This window comes from Ambystoma mexicanum, chromosome 6p (genome assembly GCF_040938575.1).
Source record: "Ambystoma mexicanum isolate Mex_15411 chromosome 6p, UKY_AmexF1_1, whole genome shotgun sequence".
NCBI classification, from domain to species: domain Eukaryota; kingdom Metazoa; phylum Chordata; class Amphibia; order Caudata; family Ambystomatidae; genus Ambystoma; species Ambystoma mexicanum.
The window spans coordinates 1,455,692,173-1,455,715,552 of record NC_090935.1 but is presented as its reverse complement, the minus strand read 5'-3'; the positions used below and the strand labels follow the sequence as shown (position 1 = coordinate 1,455,715,552).

General features: G+C 46.0%; 1 protein-coding gene across 2 annotated transcripts in view; it reads left to right on the top strand.

Annotated features, from left to right (window-relative positions):
• The window catches only part of LOC138510524 (zinc finger protein 765-like), a 294,020-nt gene that overhangs the window by 205,855 nt on the left and 64,785 nt on the right, over positions 1-23,380 (top strand). The window contains exon 7 of one of the 2 annotated variants that reach the window (XM_069626239.1): positions 23,035-23,145. The exons of the other annotated variant lie outside the window; for it this stretch is intronic. Within the exon in view, the coding sequence (XP_069482340.1) occupies positions 23,035-23,145 (111 nt within the window). The remainder of the gene's footprint in view (positions 1-23,034; positions 23,146-23,380) is intronic. 2 annotated transcript variants of the gene reach the window in all.

Here is a 23,380-nt window from a genome sequence, read left to right as displayed (position 1 = left end):
CAACTGGGCTGCCATCTGTGGAAACCGAGAGAAGAAGAAACATCACTCACCTGTGAGTACTAGCTTAAGGACTTCCGTCGAACCGCTACCACAGCTACTGTTTGAACATTGCGACCTGCAATAACGAGAAAGGGAAAAACAATATTAGAAAGCGCGCTTCCAAAACATCGAATTCCATCAGTCTTGCCTGAATTCCATTGCGCTACGCCACGCTTCCATCCGGAACACCACAGCAACATCTACAAAGGAAAAGAGACATATTTCAGGTTCGCTTTCAATATTAAACAACCTTTACAGCGCTGTACTTACCTTAACGGATTCCGGGGGCCTGTTTTTCATCGCGCTCTCATCCACTCGCAGCACCACAGCAGCCTGTGAGGAGGAGGAGGAGAAGAAGAAGAAAAAAACACAGGTTAGCTTTAAAAGACAATAAAGGTGGTGCGCTTCGCGCTTTCTCTTACCTAGACAACGTGCCTCTCCATCCGGCACGCCAGCATCAAGACCTTCACACCTGAAAAGAAGGAGGTAAAGACATTAACGAATTCCCACCATAAACAGAACAAAGACTTACAATTAACAAATCTACCTGCCTACCAGCAGATTCAGGGTCACAGCAGGCCTGTGCCCAAGGAAGGCATACTGCACCAGTGAAGCAACTCCGGCAGCTCGCCAACAAACGTCAAGTGCCCCTGCACAAGAAACGCAGGACGGATAGCTCACCCTGCAAATAACTAAGATGCATTATTCAGCACTGGGCAACTACGCATCCAGGGTTCCAGATCTCAGAGCCTTCCAGAAGCCCCCGGGGATATCGGGTGAGCGTAACAGATCATCCCATATCGATATCAGAGTGGATTCAGTTCCATGTCGCGGTCTAAAGCCTGATTGTGCAGAATCGAGGAGGCAGCTGGATTCTACAAAGGAGTTGAGCTGGGAGTATGCAGTCTGGTCAATGAGTTTTATGAGAAATCTGGTGTTGGAGCTTGGTCTTTAATTCTTGGTCTGCTATGCTTGAGGACAAAGAGAGGCCAATGGGTTGGAGGCACTCTAGCCAGTAAGGTCTCTGCTGATACAGGGGTGTCAGTGGCGTCCAAGCTACCCGAGTCATCCAGGACAGTGCAGTCATTCTGTTCAGCAACTGCAAGCTCAGGCTTAGGGTAAGAGAAAGGATGAGAACCCCTGCTCTCTAACACTGAGCCGAGTTGGGCTAGGATCACAAACTGGCAACAAGTGTCTTGGGTGACACAAAGAAGTACACATTGGACTACAGCCAGTAGCTCCACCAGTGCCCAGCCTGCAGGGGCCCAATGTTTGCAAAATCGGAGGTGCTAAAGTTTCCTTTCCCAGACTGCCCCATCCAACCCTTCTATAAATCTGCTAAGAGAGACCAACAAGTTGACATCAGTACTTCTTGCAAACATAAATCACCATACATAGGCAATGCATATGTCATCTAACATCTCCCTCCAACAGCTATTATTGCTTCTATCCATGGACTAGGAAGTGCTATTTCTCTGAGGCTAATGTCGGGGCCAGCATGCACATCTCCTGCCCCGGACAAATGGAACCAGAGAAAAGGGGAGGTGGGAACGAGACAACAGGTCATGAACAATGTGATAAGAAAAAAGAAGGCAGATAACGAGGAGCAGGAAAAGAGGGAGGGAGTGTCTCCAAGATGGTGGTGTAACTTCTTGTAGCCTTGGCCTGCAGGTTTGCAGTGGTCAAGTCACTGGCAGCAATCCTTGAATGGTAAAATAAACTACATCTGGGGAGACCCTGAAAGGTGGATAGGGAGGAGGTGGTCCTGACTAGGACTGACCAGTCTTGATAAATAACAGTAGCTGAGAAATGGACCCAACAGTCTGGACGACCACACTCAGTCAATCTCCGTCTAAAAGGGGCTGGAAAAACCTAGTGTGAAAGTTGATTTGAGCTGTCGCATAGTGTTCCTGAAGTTCAAACTGTGCATGCAGAGGATGGACAATATAAAAAGAAAGTTCTATATCCCAGAGAGGATGGTGCAGCAGTGTGGCCCTTCCAAGAAAGCCAATTCAATACTGTTACAGGACTGGGCAGCAATATACCTGAAGATCCATAACCGAAGGGAGGCTAAAACAAATTTAGAAAGTATTTAGAGACATCTACGGTCCAGAGCTTAGAGACTGGTATCAAACCATTGTTGTACATAGTGGGCGAAATTAGAAGAAACCTAAAGAAGGAGTAAACTAGGTGGGAGCTATAGTGCAGACACTGCTGGAATCACAAGATCACCACCAAATTAAAGTGGCTTCTGTGAAGGCATCATGAATGAGATGCAGATAACACACTGAAAGGTTGTGCTACAAACCTTTATTTAAAAATAAGGCTGGAAAAAGGCCTAACATGCCCTATGCAGGTGGGAGTTTCTGACTTAAATAAAGCTAAGCATAGTCTGTGTCAGGAAATCCAAAGCAAATGTCTGTCTGTGTCCAAACCTGTACTTTCCCTCACATCTTTGTATACAATGTGTAGGGATGTCAGCCTCAAAATGATAAGCATTCAAATAAAAGTTCAGAACTTTGTCCAGTTCTTGGTCAAAAGGTTTCCCTTCCACAAAGTTCAAATGGCTCACAGTTCAAAAAGGGGGTCCCTTCCCCAAGCTTTCAAGTCTTTCAACAGTTACAGCAAAACACAATTCCTTGGCATCCTTCTCAGCTGTTCTGTCTTGGTTAGCCTTCACCAATTTCATAAAGTTCATTGCCTTACTTTCAAATCACACAAGGTTTCCTTTTATAATCAATCACAAGTTTCTTTGTGGTGCTTTAAGTGGCTTTTCATAAAGGGGTGTACTCCGTCTAGGTGCAGTTTTCAGATCACACGGTCCACCCATTACAGGTCACGCAAACGACACATCTTTCTTGCTCCTTCTTGTGAAGGCATCATGAAATACGACAAACACAACAGTCTTAAAGTTCAAACTAATGAATATTTATTAACTTAAAAGCCAGGATGGTTTAAGGCCTAACTTGCCCTACGCTAAGGTGGTATTTACCTACCGGAACAAAACTAAGTGAAGTCTGAGTCAAAGAGTTCAACTTAAAAGTCTGTCTGTGTCCAAAACCTATCCTTGTCCTCACAACCACAATGGACCAATATGTAGGGATGTCAAAGTCAAAAGAAATAGTGTTTTAACTCAAAGTTCTGAGCTGATTTTAGCTCACAGCTTTCGTTCAGCTCCTTTTCCCCAAGCATAAGAAAGTTCCATGAAAAAGGTTCAAAGTTCGCCTTTCGCCAGTTCAAAGTGATGTAGTTCAGCACCAATCCTTGGGGGTCCCTTCCCCAAGTTTCTGTTACCACAATGCAAAACAAAGGGGTCTTTTGCGACTCCGGTCCCAAGACAAGTGTAGTTCTGTAGGTCTCAAGGTTCCCTTCCCCATGACTTTCAACCCCTTTGATGACACTTGTCTTAGTATTTTCAAAAGACTTTAACAAAAACCACCAAGTCAACTTGACCCTTTTCAGGCTAGCCTTGCCAGCTGCTTTGCAGTGATTTCTATGGGCGTGTCTCATGGTGTTCTTAGCTTTCACCATCCAGGGCTTTCTGGTCTAGGTGCAGTTATCAGACCACATGGTCCACCCATTACAGGTCGTGCAACCAGAACCCCTGGGCTCCTCAGCACACACCCATAGGTTATATGGTGCTAGTTCCTGAGCACACCAAGTCACTGTCACTGGTTTACTTTTATTAGGCTTGTGGTTTAGGGGTATCTCTGCGCTTCTCTGGTTTCTCCTTGGTCGCCTCGTGGTTCTGCCACCATGCCTCACACACCCCTTTCAAACCTGTAGCCTTGTCACACTGCATTCTCTTTAGTTTTTTTCACCTTCACTGTGTTATTTAAAGTCTACTTTTAACTCCATGTTCAATGCTCTTGTAGGTGGTTTAATTAAGTTGAGTATTCAATGTATGACTTTTTGCTGGAATGTTTCAATGGCACTTTAATTCCATTTTCATTGTGTGCAAGTTTCATCTCCGTGTAAAGTGCGCTATTCAGTTCAATGTTGTCAAGACGTAAGTTACCACGTAGACTAGAGTACCTCCGTCCCCAAGTACCACCAGGGGGCGCACAAGCATCAGTCGCCTCATCCAGCGTCTCCCTTTCTTCGGGCTGAATCAAGCGTTTGGTGAGCATTATTATCAACAATTTACTCTCCTACCCTGCACTATTCTGCTTTGGATAACTTCCTGCTTCTCTGGATCACTCTCCTAAGTGCATTCGCAGCCTTGCTCGACCAGAACACCACACTCTGTCTCTGCTCCCGCCTCAGAAGTGGCAAGATGGCGATCTCTGCTTCTCTTCTCTGAGGCCATCTCTACTGCTCCTGCTATTCACCGGAGCCTGCTCTTTCTGTCAGACTACGAACAGTCTGCCCTTTCATTCGGAGTAAGTCTTCCCAGCTGGAGTCCACAACTGTTTTCCTCCTCTACTGCTCCTGCTATTCTCCTGAGCACCAGAGCCTGTTCTTTCTGTTGGTGTTAGTCTTCCCAGCTGGAGTCCACAACTCCAACCGCCTCTGAGTCTGCTGGCTCTGCTCCTGCCTGCCTGCCTCTCCAGCGCCTACTCCACTGGCGCGGCTGCAACCTTCTGCTGTCTTCCTTGGCGGACCTCCGTAATTGCATTCGACTGGGTCCTGTTCCTCCTGACCCGCGGTGGTGTTGGGCTCTGCCTGTCTTACTTGGCTGCCCCCCATGATTGCGGGCGATTGGGTCCTGCCTCTCGTGATTGCGGGTGATTGGGTCCTGCTCCTCCTGACCCACGGCAGTGTTGCGGCTCTGCCTGTGACCTCTGCCCGAAGCACTCTGCTGCACTTCCACTTCTTCCCGCATGACAGCCTCTTCTCCTCTCCACTACTGCTGGCCCTTCTGCAGCGACACCACCTGGAGGGCTAATCCTGTGTCCACCACCGTTGCTCAACTGCATCTGGGCACGCTGGGTCCTGCTACCATCGACCCATTTTGGCCCATTGGCGCCTGTCATGATGCCTACCCCCGGGCACCCAGACCAAGTCCAGCAACCCCGGAAGCAGGCATCAAGTCATTCCAAGCAAGCCCAACAACCCCTGCTAGGGGCTATTTGGGTGCAGTCCTGGCATCTATGGCGCCAGGCTCATATAGAGAGTCAGTCCTGGCGCCATAGGCGCCAGGCTCATAGATTAAAACTTGCCTGATGCAGACGATATTGCAAACTTACCTGATGCAGACCATACTGTAAAAGCTCCAAGCCAAAAGAGGCTTGGAAGGGACTACTTTACCTAGGGACTATTTTTTTTACTCGGGTGGGGCTGGGGAGGAATACTTACCTGGAACTACTTTGGAGGCTCTTTAAACCACGCCCGAAGAGCAGCACATGCTTCGCGTTATTCTGCATCCAGCAGCGTAATGCTCACCGTGCCTGCAAGTCTGCATCCAGTCTTCTGCCACGCCCGCCTCGAGTCTGGAGCTCCTAGAAAAGGGGAGAAAGAAGGAGAAAAGGTTAGAACAAGAGCAATACCTTTGATCCTTGCCTGAATTCCCGATCCATCGTGCCTTTGAGCTGGAAGAAAGAAGTTATTTTATGCGCGTCGCCTCGCCTGCTGCAGCGACGCACTGAACTCACTGGCCTTCGCAGCATCTTCACATTCTGCATGTTCCCGCCACACTCCGGCACCTAAGGGGAAGGCGAGAACGGCAAGGTGAGCCAAGGGAATACACAGAGGCAATATTAGTTACCCCCCATAGACTTACCTCATTTTACCACCGGGGGTACTATTCCACTGCATCCTCGCCGAACCCCGGCCCCTAAGGGGAAACAAAAGGACAGCAAGGTGAAACAAAGGGACAAACAAGGGGAACCTCCTCACCACAATAGACTTACCTGATTTTACCGCCGGAGGCATTATTCCCCGAGACTTCATACTTTCTCTCAGCGCCTGAATAAGGGAGAAAGCAACAGGTTACATATTGACATTATTTTATCGAACTGTGTTGGATAATACAAATCCTTACCTGAATATTACCGGTTGCCACGAGGAACTCTTCGCTAGGGTCAAGCTGCAACCTGCAAGGAATCGGACAAGAGTGAAAGTCAGACATTTGAACTCTTACGAACTGCATACTTACGGCGTCTTGCCGGGAATCTCAGAGTCAATATTGTTCTGGAACTCACCAATTCCTTCGAGCCAGTGAAGCAACTGGTTATCTACGCACCCCTGCACTCAATGCAGGATGGAGAGCTCAACTTTCCAAACCATCAGGTGAGACTATAAGAGGGGACATCAAAGGTGATCAGTGGGGAGAACAGCGGGAGTGGGGGGGGGTAACGCTCAACTCTACGGGTGGTTAATTCCCTTTCTCCATTTGCAGAAGAATATTCCTACGGGCCAAGCAAACGAAGCTAGGTGGGCCAGTCCAGTCAGTCATCTCGGCACTATGCGTCTCATTGGTGGAGACCGCAGCTGTCCAGTTCAGATTGACGCCCCTGTGGGAGCCAGGTGAGCTTAACGGCGCCTCCCAGCGACGTCTCAGCTGCCCTTCAGCCCTGACTTCACTGTGCCTGCGGCAGTACCGATGCATCTGAGCATGCTGGGTCCTGCTGCCACCGACCCACTTCGGCCCATTGGTGCCTCCCGGCGACGTCTCATCTGCCTTTCAGCCCCGACCTCATTGTGCCTGCGGCAGTACCGGTGCTCCTTCTAGACGGCGTCATCCTTCCTCTCCGCTGCATGCAGCTAGCTCCTCTCACCATCAACCATCTCGGCATCGAGTCTCTGTCTGTCCACCGCTGACTCCCCTCACCATTTCTTCAGTGACCCTGCCTATGGGACTGCGCCTGGCTGCCTCATCTCCTAGTTTGTGCTGTATGCTGTCCTTGGCTGGAAGGGCTGGGTCTTGTTGCTTCTGACCCATATCTCTGCGCAGCCATTCCTGACTGCCATTAACTTGCTCTACCATCCAGGGCCTTGCTTGCCCACTACCACCGCCCCCTTCTATCCTCACCCACTAAGTGGCCTGCCACTTCACTTACCAGTGACCTCCAAAAAAAGTGGCCTGCCAGTCACTTACCTTGACATTACTCTACTTGCTACACACCTCATCTCTCTAGTCACCCCTTCCTGTCTCCACACTCTCATAGGCCTGCGCTCCCTGTTATGCATCACACCTCCCACCAATCTCACCGCTTTTCCCTTTTCTTTCCCCGTTCCTCTACCCACCCACCCTCATCACTCTGTCTTGTCATCATGGCCATCTCCTCCTCTAACTTTCTTTCACCCTCTCACTCCCACCCTACTCACCACCCCAACACATCAGTCAGACATCACAACCTCATTTACCCGCAACTAGCTTGCACTCAACCCAACTCCATCGACGTCGCCCTCTGGAACACCAGATCTATCTGCAACAAAACCACTGCGGTCCTTGACCTATTCTTACGCCTCAACCTTCACTTACTCTGTATCACCGAAACATGGATCTCCCCACACAAAACTTCTGTTCCAGCTTCCCTCGCTTCTTCCTCCGCCTCCTTCGCCCATGTCCCTCGATCCTCAGGCCGAGGTGGAGGCATTGGCCTACTCTTTTGTCCCAACTGTCTTTCTTCTCCCTGTCCCTCTCCTCTCCATGTCCTCCCCTCTTTCGAGTTCATGCACAAAATCTTCAACTCCCCGCATGCCATATCCCCCTCGCACCTTTGCATTTGCCACCTGCTGGCCGTACTTTTACTTATTGTTTATTTATTTTCTTATAACATGTACTGCACTGCCCTCTCCCTCTTCCCCCTCGCACTTCTCCTCCTTCCCCTTCCCATACACTTGCGTGATCTGAATGACACCTAGCCTAGTAGGATTGTTGTCTGTCTTCCCTCTGTCCCCCCTCCCTTGCCTTGTCGCGCCTTGAAACACTTATGTATTGGCGCGTTATAAATGCCATATCATATCTTTCCTTATTATTTATTGTCGATTACCTCCTCAGCCTCATTTCCTCTAGTCCCACTCTGTTAATCGTACTGGGCGACTTTAACCTCCATCTCTCCTCCAACCCACCCTTTTCTCCTCTCCTATCCATTCTTGACTCCTACCTTCTTACTCCTCTCCCTTCACCACCACCTCACCTTTCTGGCTCCACTCTTGATCTCATCTTTACCTCATCATTCACTGCTTCTCCCATTTCCTCCCTACCCAATTATCTTTCTGACCACTCCTTACTCTCGGTCTCCCTCACCCCTCCTTCCTCTCCTCCCTCCTTCCCTCCCATCCACTACCCCCTTTTACCGATGCGACCTGCGCAACTTTGACCCCTCTTTCTTCCACTCTTCCTGCTCCTCTTCTATCCTCCCTCGCTCCCACTTCTCCTCTCTCACCCAATGACACATCTTCCACCTTAACCTCTACCCTCACTTCTTCTCTTGATCTTCTTCACCCTCTCTCTCCTTTTCGCCCTTCTCGCAAACCTGCCCAACCTGGGCTCTCTACTCAACTCTCCTCCATGCGTCGCCTCCTCAGACGCCTTGAACGACGCTGGTTAAAACACCCCTCCCCTTCTAACCAATCTTCTTACTTCTCCTATCATATCCTCTACAATAACTGTCTTCACTCTGCTAAACGAACCTACTTCTCTGACTTACTCCACTCCCAATCCTCCCACCCCGCCAAATTTTCCAAACCTTAACTCGTCTTCTCTCTCCCCCTAACACTGATCATTCCATTGCCTCAACTCTCTCTGCCACTGATTTTGCCAACTTCTTCTCTAACAAAGTCCTCAATCTCCGCCAATACATTCTCGGCTCCCCTTCTTACTCTAACCCTCCATCTCCTCCCTCTCCCCCTCCCTCTACCATGTCCTCCTTCACTCCTGTCACTCAATCAGAAATGTCCCTCCTCTTCTCTAAAACTCACCTTACTGCCTCTCCCTCTGACCCCATTCCCACCTCCCTCATTCCTAAAATCTACCCCCTCCTCATTCGCTACCTTACCTCGTTTTTCAACACTTGTCTAACCACATCTACCTTTCCTTCTTCCTTCAAGCATGCTACTATCATCCCTATCCTGAAAAAGCCATCTGCCAACCCCCACCTTGTCTCCAACTTTCGCCCCATTTCCCCCTTGCCCTTCCTATCTGAACTCCTTGAACGTATTGTCTATTCTCAACTCTCCTCCTTTGTTTCTACCCACTCTCTTCTCCCCCCTATTCATTCTGGCTTCCGCCTCTCCACTCTACAGAAACTGCTCTCTCCTCTGTCCTCAACTCTCTCCTCTCTGCCTGCTACTCGAAACGCTCCTCCATTCTCATTCTTCTCGACCTCTCAGCTGCCTTTGACACTGTCGATCATCTTAACACTCTCTCATCTTTCGGCCTCAAAGACTCTGTCCTCAATTGGTTCTCCTCCTATCTTTCCACCGCACCTTTGCAGTCTCCTTGGTTGGTAGCACCTCCCGACCCATCCTCTTAACCATGGCGTCCCACAAGGATATGTCCTTGGCCCCTTTCTCTTCTCACTCTACACTTCTTTCCTAGCTCCTACCATTTCCTCCTTTGGTATATCTCACCATTTCCACGCAGACGATACCCAGCTCTTCCTTTCCTTCTCTTCCTTCTCCCCTGACATCCATCTCAAGCTCTCTTCCTGCCTTTCCGCTGTCAAATCTTGGATGTCCTCCCACTTTCTCACCCTAAATGCCGACAAAACGGAAGTCCTTTTCTTCCCAGCTAACACTCTTTCCCTCCCCTCCTCACATTCTCTTTTCCTCTTCCTATCTCCCCTTTTCTCCCCACACCTTTAATCTTGGCCTTCACATCGACTCCAACCTCTCCCACCATATCTCTCCCACTGCCCACTTTTGCTGCTTCCACCTCTATAACATCCATAAAGTTCGTCCCTTCCTAACCTTCCATACTACTAAACTCCTTATTTCTTCCCTCATCATCTCTAGACTCTTCTACTGTGCCACTCTATTCTTCGTTCTCCCCTCCACTCATCTAACCCCTCAAATCCATCCACCACTCTGCTATCCGCTCGCTCTACCTTCTCTCTCCTCACAATCACATCTCCTCTTCTCTCACCTCTCTAAACTGGCTCCCCTTTCACTCCCATCTCAAATTCAACTTCCTCTGCCTTGTCTTTAAATCCCTCTGTGGACTTGCCCTACCTTACCTTTCCTCTCTACTCACTTTCTATACTCCCCCTCGCTCACTTCGCTCTGCTGATCTCTTCCTTCTCAATTCCCCTCCTCTGCCCTGTGCCCCATCCCGCTACAGGTCTTTTCAACTTCTGGCCCCTTTCCACTGGAACCGTCGCCCTCTCCCTATCCGTTCCATCTCCTCCTATTCCTCCTTCTGCACTTCTCTCAAATCTTACCTCCTCCAATTACCATCCTAATGCCTGCGCTGTCTCTTTCATGACAGTCCTACATCTCACCCTATATCTTTACTACCTCTCCCACCACGGTCCAATACCACTCATGTAAAGCCATATTGTTCATGTAAATTGTTCTATATACTGTTTTCTGATACTTGACTCACATGTTGTTAATGGTTGTTATGTATTCTTATTGTCCTTATGTAAAGCGCTTTGGTGTAAAGCGCTATATAAAACCTAATAAAATACAAATACCAGTCAAGGAGCGAAAGATCACTCGCTGACCGATTATTGAGGCCACAGATGGCTGGAACAACAGCACCAGGTCATCAGGAAGGCTGCAAGGGAAACAGAACAGGTTATAGGAACTAGAAATCCAGTACAAGTTACAATGAAAGCAAGAAGAATCATACCTACCTGGGAGATGGCTGGGAACAGGCATTGAAGTAAGGGGAGGCGCCAGACTCCCTGAATACAGGAAGTAATTCCCCACTATGTGCGGCGGTACAAGTAGGTAGTAGCATAGTCCAGCAACCCAGGTGGTTCCTCCAATGGAAGGTAGCCCAGGAGAACTGAAAACGGGGAGGCACTGTGCATGTCAGAGTGTAACAGCAGTAACTCCTGGCAGGGAGATTCGCAGTACAGAAGGGCAGTCCAAAAGTCAATCCAGTGAGAAGACTGAGGTCGAGTTCACAAACAAGGGAAATCCGATGACAAGAAGAATCCACATGGTACAAGACAGTCCAAAAGAATATTTTTTAATTTTTTTATTTTGATATAGCTGAGCAAGTCAACTTTTCAAAAGGAAATTCAAACAAATTGTCAACATTTCATAACATATATTAAAATGACCAAAGTTAAAAAATAAAAAAAAGTAACAACATGTTAAAACATGAGATATCAAATTAAAAGACAAGGTTACAAGCAATTTTTTCCATCCTATACAATTAATTAATCTTGCAGCTTTACAAGTTAGTCATATGTTTGCATTACAACTTGATTTCAGACAGGAGAATTGCGTCTAAATAATGTACTATGGCTTTTATGACAGAAAACTTCATATTGGAGATTAATAAACTCCAGATCTGCTTCATAATTCAGGTTTAACAGTTTAGCGAAAAATTTAACTCGTGGTCCTATTAATTTGTCACAGGATACTACCAGATGCTGGAGTGTCTCCCTTTCATGTGGAAGTTCACAGTAGCGACAAAAGTTCATATTGTCTGGAATCATTTTACGCCTAGCAAGGACCTCTCTCGTTAGGTAAAGATTTAACCTGACTCGTAAAAATGTATTCCGTATGTTGGAAGACGGACATTTCAATAAGTAACCTGCCAATTGGCCCAGATGTTTATTACCAAAGTTATGCGGATTAAAATCCCTGTATTTTAAACAGGATTCTCTATTTTTTATCCATTCCCATCTATAGAACTGGATTTTAGCACGCAACAGGTTTTCTAACAAAAGTGTGACCGTTCTATCTGCTTCGGCCATAGTGTTCACTACACAAGCTCGCCATGCCAAAGGGAAATCGTGCATTGATGAAGACAGCTGATGTCCAACGGTACTCAAAATATTGTTATTTTCTAAGCCCAACACTTGCGGAAAAATCCACACGTTCGCTACTTAACTCTACAAGCCACTGAGTTCAAGCCTAGTTCGTATCGCAAAATTGGTAAGGGTGTGCAATTCGGGAGATGTAATATCGATTTCCAAAAACGTGCTTCCAACTTATTCCACATTTCGTCACTGGTGTAAAGTTTTGACTCAACACCATATATTAATACTGGGATGACTTTTTGTTCATAGAAATGTAGGATATGTTTCAGGGTGAATTTCCCATATTTATAGATGAGTATTCTGGCCTGAGAAATCAGTCGATAATTTAGACTGTAAGTTGATCAAGTAGAGGGTATCCCTAACAGTGTTCTGTATAGTGAGGCCTAGATATTTATATTCAAGTACTTGTTTCAAAGGTACATCTCCAATGGACCAAATGCAATTGTTAATTCTGCTTTTCGATTGGTTTTTACATACGAGAATTTGTGATTTGTCCAGATTCACAATGAGATGGTTAGCTTCAACGTAACTAGCTAAAGCAGACAGAAGATTTTGAAGACCACTGGGGGTTTGTGAGATCAAGACCAGATCATCCGCGTATAGTAGCCATGCTATGCGCTGACCCCCTCCCAATTCAGGAGCATCAGGGACAACTTGGAGGAAATATTGTCCCATGTCTAGGATAAATAAATTAAACAATATTGATGCCATTATGCAGCCTTGCCTAAGACCAACATAGGTACCAAAAGACGATGACAACAGACCCTCCAAAGTTAATCTCACCTGCATGGATTTATTCGTATGCAACTCAATTAATAGTGCTAGCAGAGAGGATGGGCAGCCAAAAGATGCTAGTTTTTGAAATAGCAGTTCACGATTGATAGAGTCAAAGGCAGACCGGAAATCGATGAATGCAAAATACAGAGCTTGTTTCCGGGCTGCGTACTGCGCTTTAAGCAAATTGATGGTAATAATGTTGGGTATAGTACCTAGGCCGCTTACAAAACCAGATTGAAAAGGGTCTCTTTTGTGGTGTTTCTGTGACCAAAAGTTCATATCTCTTAATAGTAGTCGACAAAAGATTTTCCCCCGAACATCTAGCAAAGAGATGGGTCTGTAGCTGGCCGGGTTGGCCCGCTCTCCTTTCTTGTAAATTGGGATGGTTATAGAACGTTTCCAAGACTCCGGTATTTTTTGAGAAGAGATTATATTCATGAACATCATGTACAATATATCTGTCCAAATGACCGGATATTGTTTCAATATCAGGTTTTACAGGCCATCCGGACCAGGGGCCCTAGAACGGCTGGCTTTGTTGATGAAGTGTAAAATATCATCTTTATCAAACTTGATATTGAAATTGGATTGAGACATAGTACTGAGGAATTGACATTTGTCCATTGGTTCTGCATATAAATTAGTAGTACTGAACCCACTTCTCTTCAGTCACATCGTTAGCCTGAACTGCAACTTGATGACCTGCAGTTGCTTGATTTATGATTTTCCATGATTCTGCTGAGTTTTTAGTAGATAGCAATTTCAGCATATTGCTGCCATCAGCTTGATATAATTTGGCCTGCCTACCCCTTATGCAATTTCTATATCTAGTTTTGATGTGAGTGAGGGCCGTAGCTCGTTTGTCACCAGGCAGTTTATAGGCCTCTCTCTTTTCCGCCCTAACCAATGCATTCTTGCTTTTAACTTTGTGATCAAAAACATGGAAAAAAGAGAGTTTCACTATGCTTGTGGCAAATGGAGGCTGGTTGGAATTGCTGCATGAGTTCATGATAGATAACCGTTGCACCTTGATTTTCAATAAATTCACACTTCAGCTGATCATCATAACATATCTTAAACGCTTCCAAGGAAGACTCTGTCCAAATTAGCCTATTCCTTGAAGAGTTTACGCTTATCGAACCCTTAATGTATTTCGATTGCTGTATATTATTATTACATTTTGAGGTCCAGGTCGCGTTAAGCATGTTATGATCGCTCGCATCACTGTGTATTACTTGGAAAGATTTTATTCAGCATGCTTGAATTGACATAAATGTAATCAATGATTCCCTCGCTAATGGTACGATGCCATGTCGCCTTAGGAGGTATATCAGAGGGGAAGGAACCATTTAGCATGAAAAGGCTTCTGAACTCTATAAAACTTGTCCATTTAACAAGACGGGCCGATTCCGATTTTCGATTTGGCTCAAGACAATGTAGGTTCAAATCACCAGCTAAAATGATGGAATCAACATTACCATTAAGACTTATCAGATCCAAAGCCTTGTTCAATGAGTCCAGAAACCTATCATCTGTAATGCCCATCGGGTTCCAATAGATGTTAATAAGGGCACATTGGAGGTTATTGCTGATGAGTCTGGCCATTTGAATAAATGGATTTGGTGAATACCATGGGCTAAGTTTCAATGAAAGACTCTGTTTGACAGCTATTAGCAAACCAGATACAGGCCGCCCAAGATTATCCTTAATCGCTGGAGTCAGGAGAATGTCATAGTCATTCCACGAAGGAGCATAAGTGAGCCACGATTCTTGAATTAATATTATATCGTGGTCTAGCAAAGTGATAGCCTGATTGTTCATTAAATGCTTATGCCCTCTGGAATTCCAGCTGATCAAGGAGAGGGTAAATTCATGACTATCCAGCTGCTAACGTTGTGTGCATTTCGTATTGCAATTGCAAACATGTGAACAATTATTATGTTGTTTGTTTTGTTGTAATTGGGGAATTTGCTTCACAATGTCAGTGGAGGTAAACTCATAGAACCTAGTCCAACCTGTATGATGAAACCAAGGCTAAACAACTGTGACTTAACGGCCCAGATGGTGTTAACCACAACCCTCGAGTTTATCCATAGTGTTACTGAGGACCAATTTGACGGGTCCGTGAATTCCACTTGAGCAATGTCAATCGTGTCAATGTCATTGAGCTCTGAAATTTCGCTAAAGATGGATAGAACAGAGGCTCGGTTCAAATTATACTGAGGCACTGGGGAGGGGCGACAGCTCATCAATAATGAGTGAACTGCCGGCCGCTTAGTACTAGATGTTGGAATTTTATTTCCGTCAAATTAGAAGGGTCATTGAAGTTTTTATTCTCAGTGACCCTGGCCCCAGACTGGAGACCACTTATGGAACTGCGAGTGTCAAGCAACTTCAATAAAGTAGATTTAACCACCTCTTCTATATCAACAGATGAAGAAGTCATAATTACTGGCTCAGTGCTCTTGTTTTGATAATGCAACTGTGTTGATGTTTGTGTCTGTTGTGTGTTATCATGAAGTTGGGATTGAACATTTAACACTTTTGTTTACAACAGATGGAACAGGTTTACTCAAAACTGCTTTTGCAGCAGGACAAGGTGTTTTAAAAGTTGGAGTTATGTTATAATTTGTCACCAAATGAAGGTTCTTAAACGCAGGTTTAGTAGCCATATAATCATCCACTGCTTGCCTTATTTCCCTGCACCGAGCAGTTTGGTCCTGGTCTACCAATGGAGGCGAAGGTATTGATGATTGTACTACACACTTTCTATTCTCACAACTTTCAGAGGCTTCTGTTACAGCGGCATTCACCAAGGAGTTCAATGGACTATAGGAATTGTCAACAGTGCTCTTTTCCAGCAAGACTGTAGCCTTCTTCATCTGGGATTGTAACAGATATTTTTTGGCTATGGCCTTAGAGGCAGTATTAGTTGCTGTTGGAGGTAACGAGATATTTTTAACAAATTATTTAATTTGTGATGTTCTCTTGGCCATGGATCTAATGTTTTTGGTTTTCTTATTCAAATCATCCTTTTTGATCCCTTTCTTGGCAGGTAAGTTGAATGCATTTGTGCCTGTGCCATCAAATAAGGCATAATTTGATTTTTTTTGTGGATCAACTATGGCTTCGTTTGTAACGCCTGCCAAATCAATGATAGGGTTCATGAGGAATGTTATGGAAATTCTGTATAAGTTCATCTGTCTGCATGTGTGTTTGTGAGCTTACCGATTGATACATGCAAGGCGGCTTAAACGTGCCCCCTAGTTTTTCAAGTGTGTTTGTGGTAGACAATTGCCAAGATAGAATCTGATTAAGTTGTTGGGAGTGAACATCCGCCTTGTTAGCAAGGGCTTCAAACAATTTAGCCAAAGAAAGAATTGCTGTGTTCATAGACGTTAGAGCAATACCAGTTCAACCTCTAGAATTTTCAACCGATTCAGCTGATAAAAATTGATTTACCCCAGATTTTCGTGGGGTTGGAGCAATGAAAGATATATTTTCAAGTGAATTTACTTCACTAACATTAGTGAACAGAACTGGTGATCTAGAGAGGTTTTCAGATAAAGTATTTGCGGTGAAACAAAACGCATTTGTATCCAAGTCTATTACCGCCATATCAACATTGCCGGTTATTTTAGACAGTTTTGAATTAGACACATCAATATCAGATGAAACAGACAAAACAGGCGGGGCAGCACCTGTTAAAACATTATTCAGCAAAATACTGTCCGTTAAAGACACATTTTCTCTAGCGAAGGTTACCATAGGGGCAACCTCTAACTCATGCATCACTTGCCCAACGTCGTTGGGGCCACTCTTATGTCCTGTTTGAGAGATTGACATTGAGGAATATCTTTTTGTGGCTGATCTTTGGAGACAGCTGATTTATCTGAAAGGCAGTTCGCCACAACCGCAAGTTAATTGTGTTGCAAGGCATTTGAATCCGGATGGATCACATCCCTACAAAATGGGCGAATGTCCATGCCCAGTAAAATTTCAGCCTTAGATTTTAATTTGGGTTTAGATGTGCCCAAACGCGGTGTGGAACTCAACCGGGATCTTTTGGAGGGTCCATGAGGCGAGTTAGAGGCAAAACGTTCACCATTGGAGCAGTGAGCAGCAGTCACAACGGGCATGCCCGTTTTCAAAGTTGAAATGCCCCTTTTCATGGCGTGCTCAGTACACAAAACAGTAGTGCCCAATTATACAGCAGGTAAAAATATAAAATATTACAAATTAAACGTTAAACCGCGACAAGCGCGGGTAAGCAGGACTTTCACGGGGCTTCCAAGGGTGCGCGCGCTACCACTGTTTTATAGTCACGCCCAAAAGCTGTTGTATGCAAAGCCTAAACAAAATAAAAAGAATGCTGTAAATATGTGTGCTGGTAAAAGTCAGTTTATAAGCACTTTCCTGTGAGGTCTTCACCGTGTGGGTCTTGAAGTTCCTTATGCATAGCACAATGCAGAAGCGCCGTAATAGGGATCCAAAATGCGAGGAGAAAAACGAAAGTCAGCGGGTAAGCAGGACTTTCACGGGGCTTGTACGGGTGCGCGTGCGTGGTGCGCGCGCTACCACTGTTTTGTAGTCACGCCCAAAGGCTGTTGGATGCAAAGCCTTGTGGGTCTCGAAGTTCCTTCTGTATAGCACAATGCAGAAGCGCCGTAATTGGGATTCAAAATGCAAGGAGCTAAACGAAAGTCTGCGGGTAAGCGGGACTTTCACGGGGATTCCACGGGTGCGCGAAAGAATATCCGTTATAGCATTGCCGAGGTCAGGTGACAGGAAGTTCAAAATACGGAGAGCAAGATATGAGGTAAACGCTACATGCCGGCCGGGACCACAGCTGAGAAGCACTGAGCCCCGTGTCAGGCGTTCATTTGAGGCTATTGCTGTGAACACCGATCATGTGACTTCCTACATGCCACGTGATCGGGTGGTAGCTTTAGCTGTGAGTCCCTCAGTTTCCAAGGTAACCTCCATCGGTATCACGGCTGAAGCCGCTAGCAAAGTGTCCTCTGTGGGAATCCGGGGCTCCTCCCATGATGATATGCATGACCGTACGAAGGCAGCTTGCTGTGCCCCTGCCAGGTTGGATACTGTCGTGCACAGTGGGCAAGCCGGCAATGTTATTGGTTTTGTGTTGGGTGCGTGACAAGTGTTTAATATGTATTGACTTTTAAATGTTAACTTTGCCTTTAGTTTGATTTTCATTGCGTTGGATTTCCCAAAGTTAACTTCATTTAATTTGGTATTCAATATACGCGTTTTCATTCATTTGCATGGACAGTCACTCACTTGTGATCCTTTTTGAGCTCCCAGTGCTGACACGCCTCTCCAGCGCTCACCTGCCTTCTGAGCATTCACCTGTTGGTTCCTGCGACTTTCTTTCACCTCCTGAGGTTGGGACCAGCCACTGTAGTGAGATCTGCTTGCTCGCTGTGTGCTCCCTGCTTCACACTGGCACTTATGCTGCTGGATTTCGGACGCATACAGCGTCCTCAGCATTCCGGGCTCCTTTGCAGCTCCTGCAGCATACATTACTGTTCAGAGGCTCCCAGGCTTATGGGGGTTACTAGGCCCACTTCCATCGCGTCCCACAAGTCCAATGGGACTTTTACCAGCAACCTGTTCCCTTCTCCTGGACCACCACGGCTGCCTTCTCTCACAGGTCTCCTGCTGCTCCACCAGTTGCTTCCCCAGTCGCTCTCCCTGTCGCTCTGTCCCCTGCTGGGTCGATCTCACTTTATACACCTGTAGCCAGTTGACAGGCTGCAGGTGTGGAACTCTGATTAGTTCTGCTTGACCACAATTACCAGGGAATGCTTGACCCTCACAGTTCCTTGCAGGCATCTTCTTTGTCCCAGTACCAAAGTGGTGTAAAGGGTGGTGTAAGTTGCTTTTAGTTATGTCTCAGTACTGTCAACTGTTATATAGGAAGAGTTGAGGGCAACTGGCTTATAATAGCCCATGCTGGTTGGGTAAGGGTTAGGGTGGTAGTCAGTAAGGAAAGGGGGATACCATGACTCGCCCAAGGGCACCCCACTCCCAGTCCCCAAGGACCATCCACCCAGGTGATCTGCCCTTGCTTCTCCACCCCCATGGTCAGGATCCAAGAGCAATGACCTTTTCCTGGCCACCTGTACAGAAGCTCCTAGGGGTCCAGGAGTGAGAATACCCTCAGGGTTCTCACATTCTTCATATGCAGGTTGCCACTGCCTTATCTCTACAGTGGTGCTTGGCTTAAACTCATGACACATCCTTATATTGCTTTGCCATTGCTTGTTTTGCCACCATTCACTTGTTGCACTTTCACATACTGTCATGGCTCTTGCCAATGCTTATTCTCTCAATCTGCACAGTTCACAATGATATCCTTGTGGTTCTTGCCAATACTTGCACAGTTCCTATAACTCGTCTGATTACACAAAATAACTTTTATTCCTAACTGTATTCAACCATGCTTCTTTCATTCAAATCGGTATTCAAAGTTCCAAAGTACTTGCTTTCATGTAAAACGGTATTCAAAATACTTGTTTTCAACCAAGTGCTTACTTTAATCTAAATCAGCATTCATAAACTCTCTTATACGTCTTGCATGCCGGTCCGGTGTCCCCTTCTCTGGACCGACTCACTGGTCGGTTTTTACGGCGTTCCAGCGATGCTCCCAGCTGTCACAAGTCCTCTCTCTCTCTCGCAGCTCCTCTGTCCATCTCTACACTTGCTCTCTGTGGCTTCCCTCCCACCAATGATGTGTCCCTTGCAGCTCGGGCCTCACTTGGGAGCTTCTCACGCCAGTTCCTTTTCCGCACTATGCCACTGGCCTCCAGCTTACTGCTGAATACACTCTACATCTTCTCTGGTTCCTCGAGCACTCTGTCTGCCACACCGCCTTCCTGGAGAGGTCTACTTTCGTTTCGCAGTCTGGATACCTGCTTCCACAGCTGCCTTCATGTTCTTCAATCTAGACCATTGCTGGTTTGGGAGTTCTGTATTACTCTTGGTTGCCTTCTCCTAGTCCCAGTACATAACTTGTGTTTGTATTCATCGGTATCAATAAAGAGGCTTGTGAGAAACCTGAGGGTATCCTCACTCCTACTCCCCCCTGGATCCTCGGCTCAGGTGGCAAAGGCTAGGCCATCACTCTTGGATCCTGACCGTGGGGGTGGATCACCTGGGTGTAGGGTCCTCAGAGATTGGGAGTGGAGCATCCACAGGCGAGACATGATATCCCCATTTGCCTATTAATGACCAATCAAACCTTTCCCTGACCTTTATGGGTTATTGCAAAACCTCTCCCTTCATTTGCCACATTTGACATTTAAAATTACTGGAACGAGGAAGAAGAAACTAAAAGTAATGCACATTACACCTACATTTTACCACTCTGGTACTGAGACGAGGAAGATGCCTGCAGAGTATGGTGAGAGTCAGGCATGTCCCCTTGACAACAGTCAAGCAAACCTAATGAAGGGTCCACACCAGCAACCAGTAAGGGGGCTGCAGGTGTATAAAAGGAGAGCCAGAGAATGGTACGGGAGAAAAAAGGAGGCCTCTGAGTAAGAGACCAACAGGGGACCATTTCTAGGAGGAGTCGGCCGTGGAGGGACCTGTGGAGGAGCCAGGATGCCGGCCAACTGCCCAGAGAGGGAGCCTCCATAGCCTGGAACTTTCCCGGAGAAAGGCGGCCACCGTCTGCGACTGTATCAAGGCAGCAGAGCTACCAGCATGTGAGAGGCGGGCCCTCGTGTATGAGCAGAGCTCGCGGTAGCTGGTCTGCCGACCTGCAAGTAAGAAAGAAGCAGTGGGAGCCGCTCGGAAACAAAGCCAAATACCTGCGAGTGTTGGGCAGAGGCACTCGAGAACCAGATGTTCCTTTTTGGTCTGCAAATAAGGTAATTAATGCATTTGCATTACCGAACTGCACTGACATCTGTAAATAAGCACAATGAATACTTATTGAATACTGAACTGAATAATAACTTGAAATTAAAGCATATCGAGTACATATTGAATACCAAATTGAAGGAAAACTTTAACCAATGCGTATTCATTGAATACTGAACTTAAAATATAACAAGTGCATATTTGAACACCAAAGTGAACGAAAACTTTAAATCAAGCATAACAAATGCATATGTAATATCAAACTAAATGAAAGCTTGAGAAATAAGTAAAGTGAATATTTATTGGTTGTCGAACTGAATGAAATCTTACAATTTCGCTTATTGAATATGGAACTGAGTAACCCCCTTTATGGGCAAAGCAAAGGATATCTAAAAAGAGAGTGCCCATGTCGAAACAGTGCAGAGGAAAGTGTGTTGTTAGAAGGTGGGAGAGGAACAAGACCACCATACAATTAACTTTACGGATCATTGTAGTGTGGCAAGGCCAATGACTGGCAAGAGATGTGTAACACTTTGGGGCATGGCCAAGAGGCTAATCGGGAGAAGCCAATGGAGTGTGACAACTACGCCTAAACCAAGAGGCCAACCAAGAGAGACTACAAGAACACAACCCTCTACACAGGGATAGGTCAGGAAAACATGTGTGGCCTGAGGAGGCTAGGGATCCTGTTTGCGCAACCTGTGATGGGTAGACCATGCGGTCTGCGCCTAGAGCAGTGAGCCCGGAACTGTGAGAACCAAAGACATTGCGTAAACTAAAGACTTGGGAAAGGGCACCCTGAAACTCAAGTAATTGTGAATCTTGTCTTCAGAACGAAGCCTCAAGACCCTTTTGGTTTTGAACTTTGTTGCTTGGAACCTGGGGAAGGAGGAGCTGAAGAAGAAGCTTAGAACTCTGTTAATCACCATTACTTTCATTATTGACATCCCTACACGGTTTTTAGCTTTAGTTGTGTGGGCAAGGATGGGTTTTGGACACAGACTTTTAAGTTGAACTCTTTGACTCAGACTTTCCATAGTTTCGTTCAGGTAGGGAAATCCCACCTTAGCATATAGGGCAAGTTAGGCCTTCAACCATCCTGACATTTAAGTATACCTTTTGTTTGCACTCAAGTCTGTTGTCTGTGTCTTACTTCATTATGCCTTTACAGGCTGTGTGTATCTGGTTGGTCTCTTCCCCATTCCAGTGTATAATGGTGTACTTTAGGGTTTGATTTACAGGGAAAGTAGGGAAGGGATTGTCAACAGCCTGTAAAGGCTTAGGGACATTGGACTTATGGAGAAAGGGAAATGGGGGATACCATGTCTCACCTAAGGGTGCTTCATCCCCACTCCCCAAGTCTCTTCCACCCAGATGACCCTCCCTCGCATATCTAATTCCAGTGTCAGGATCTGATAGCATCAGCCTTTCCCTGGCCACCTGGTAGGAGGATATATTCGGGGGGGGGGGGTGAGGACGCTTTCAGATTCCTCACACTTCCCAGAAAGAGAGCATTAAGACTTAGGTAAAAGTCTTACACATTGTACCTGGAAGAACACACATGTGGTGGATGCCTGCGGGGGATACCCACCCGTGATATGCAGAGAACCTTCTAGGAGCAAGGAGGTAGAATAGCATGCCTATTTGCTGGAGGCTGTGTTGCCTCATCCTTTCATGTAGAAACCTGGCAAGAGGCGGTTTCCTTCTCGGTTGGGACCATGATATCATTAGCCAAGCCACCAGGGGTCAACTAGATGGGCCTGGACAACAGACCTGGTCTGTGGCCCAGCCATGCCACAGCATAAGCACATTGGCAAAGGAAGTGTGAAGTGGCACTCCACACCCTCAAATTGTGAATTTAGCTGGTCATCATCCTGGGGGAAGCTTGGGGAACCCCAATTCTTTTTTAGAGTAGGGATGTATCCCTGATCTCCAGCCCTTTAAGAGTAGACTTAATTAAGGGACAACCTTTACAACACTGGTCCTTTATATTGGGAAACCCTCACAGACATTGTGTTTTTTCGAAGCCCTTACTCTGGTTTGCTTGGAAGTTGTCGCTGTTGAACAACCCATAGCCTGCAGGCTGTCTTTCAACCTACTTCTTTTGAGAAAACAGAGTAAATTGTTTGATCTCCATATCTGTATCGAGTGCTTCTGTAATTACCCCCCGTTACTGGACATCATTTTGGCACAGGCCTGAAAGAACTCTGATGCTTGATTGTTTTGGAGGATGATCTTCTTTCTGTTCCAAACCTTCCATCACACTCCTTCTCTGAAAATCTTGCCCCGCATACAGTAGGTGCCTGGAAGGGCATAAATAAAAATGCTGGGATGAAGCTAAATGATAGCAAAATGGACGGGAATGCCACCAGGTTACATTTTCATTAAAATGCTGCACCTTTTCAAATGATTTATTCATTAGCATTTCCTCCTCTTACAGAGCACATATTTAAGAGGCCAATGGTGTCATTCTTCATTAAAGAGGAAGACAATGAATATTCCATTAACCATCCAGACCCAGAAAGAAGGGAATGCACCAATAATCGAACGGGTAAGTTGACAACATGTGGCTGCTTACTCAAAGGAGTCGGACTTGAATGCACATACAACCCGTGTCTGTCTGCGTCATATCTTGAAAATAGTTTGAGCATGCAACTATAGGGTGTTTGATTTGAAATCTCCTCCATATCTGGGTCCCTGAGAATGGAAACCAGTTTTTACTGACCACTTTAGGGCACATAATATACATTTGTAGACTTTCTTTCAAATTATCAACTGTCCATAGT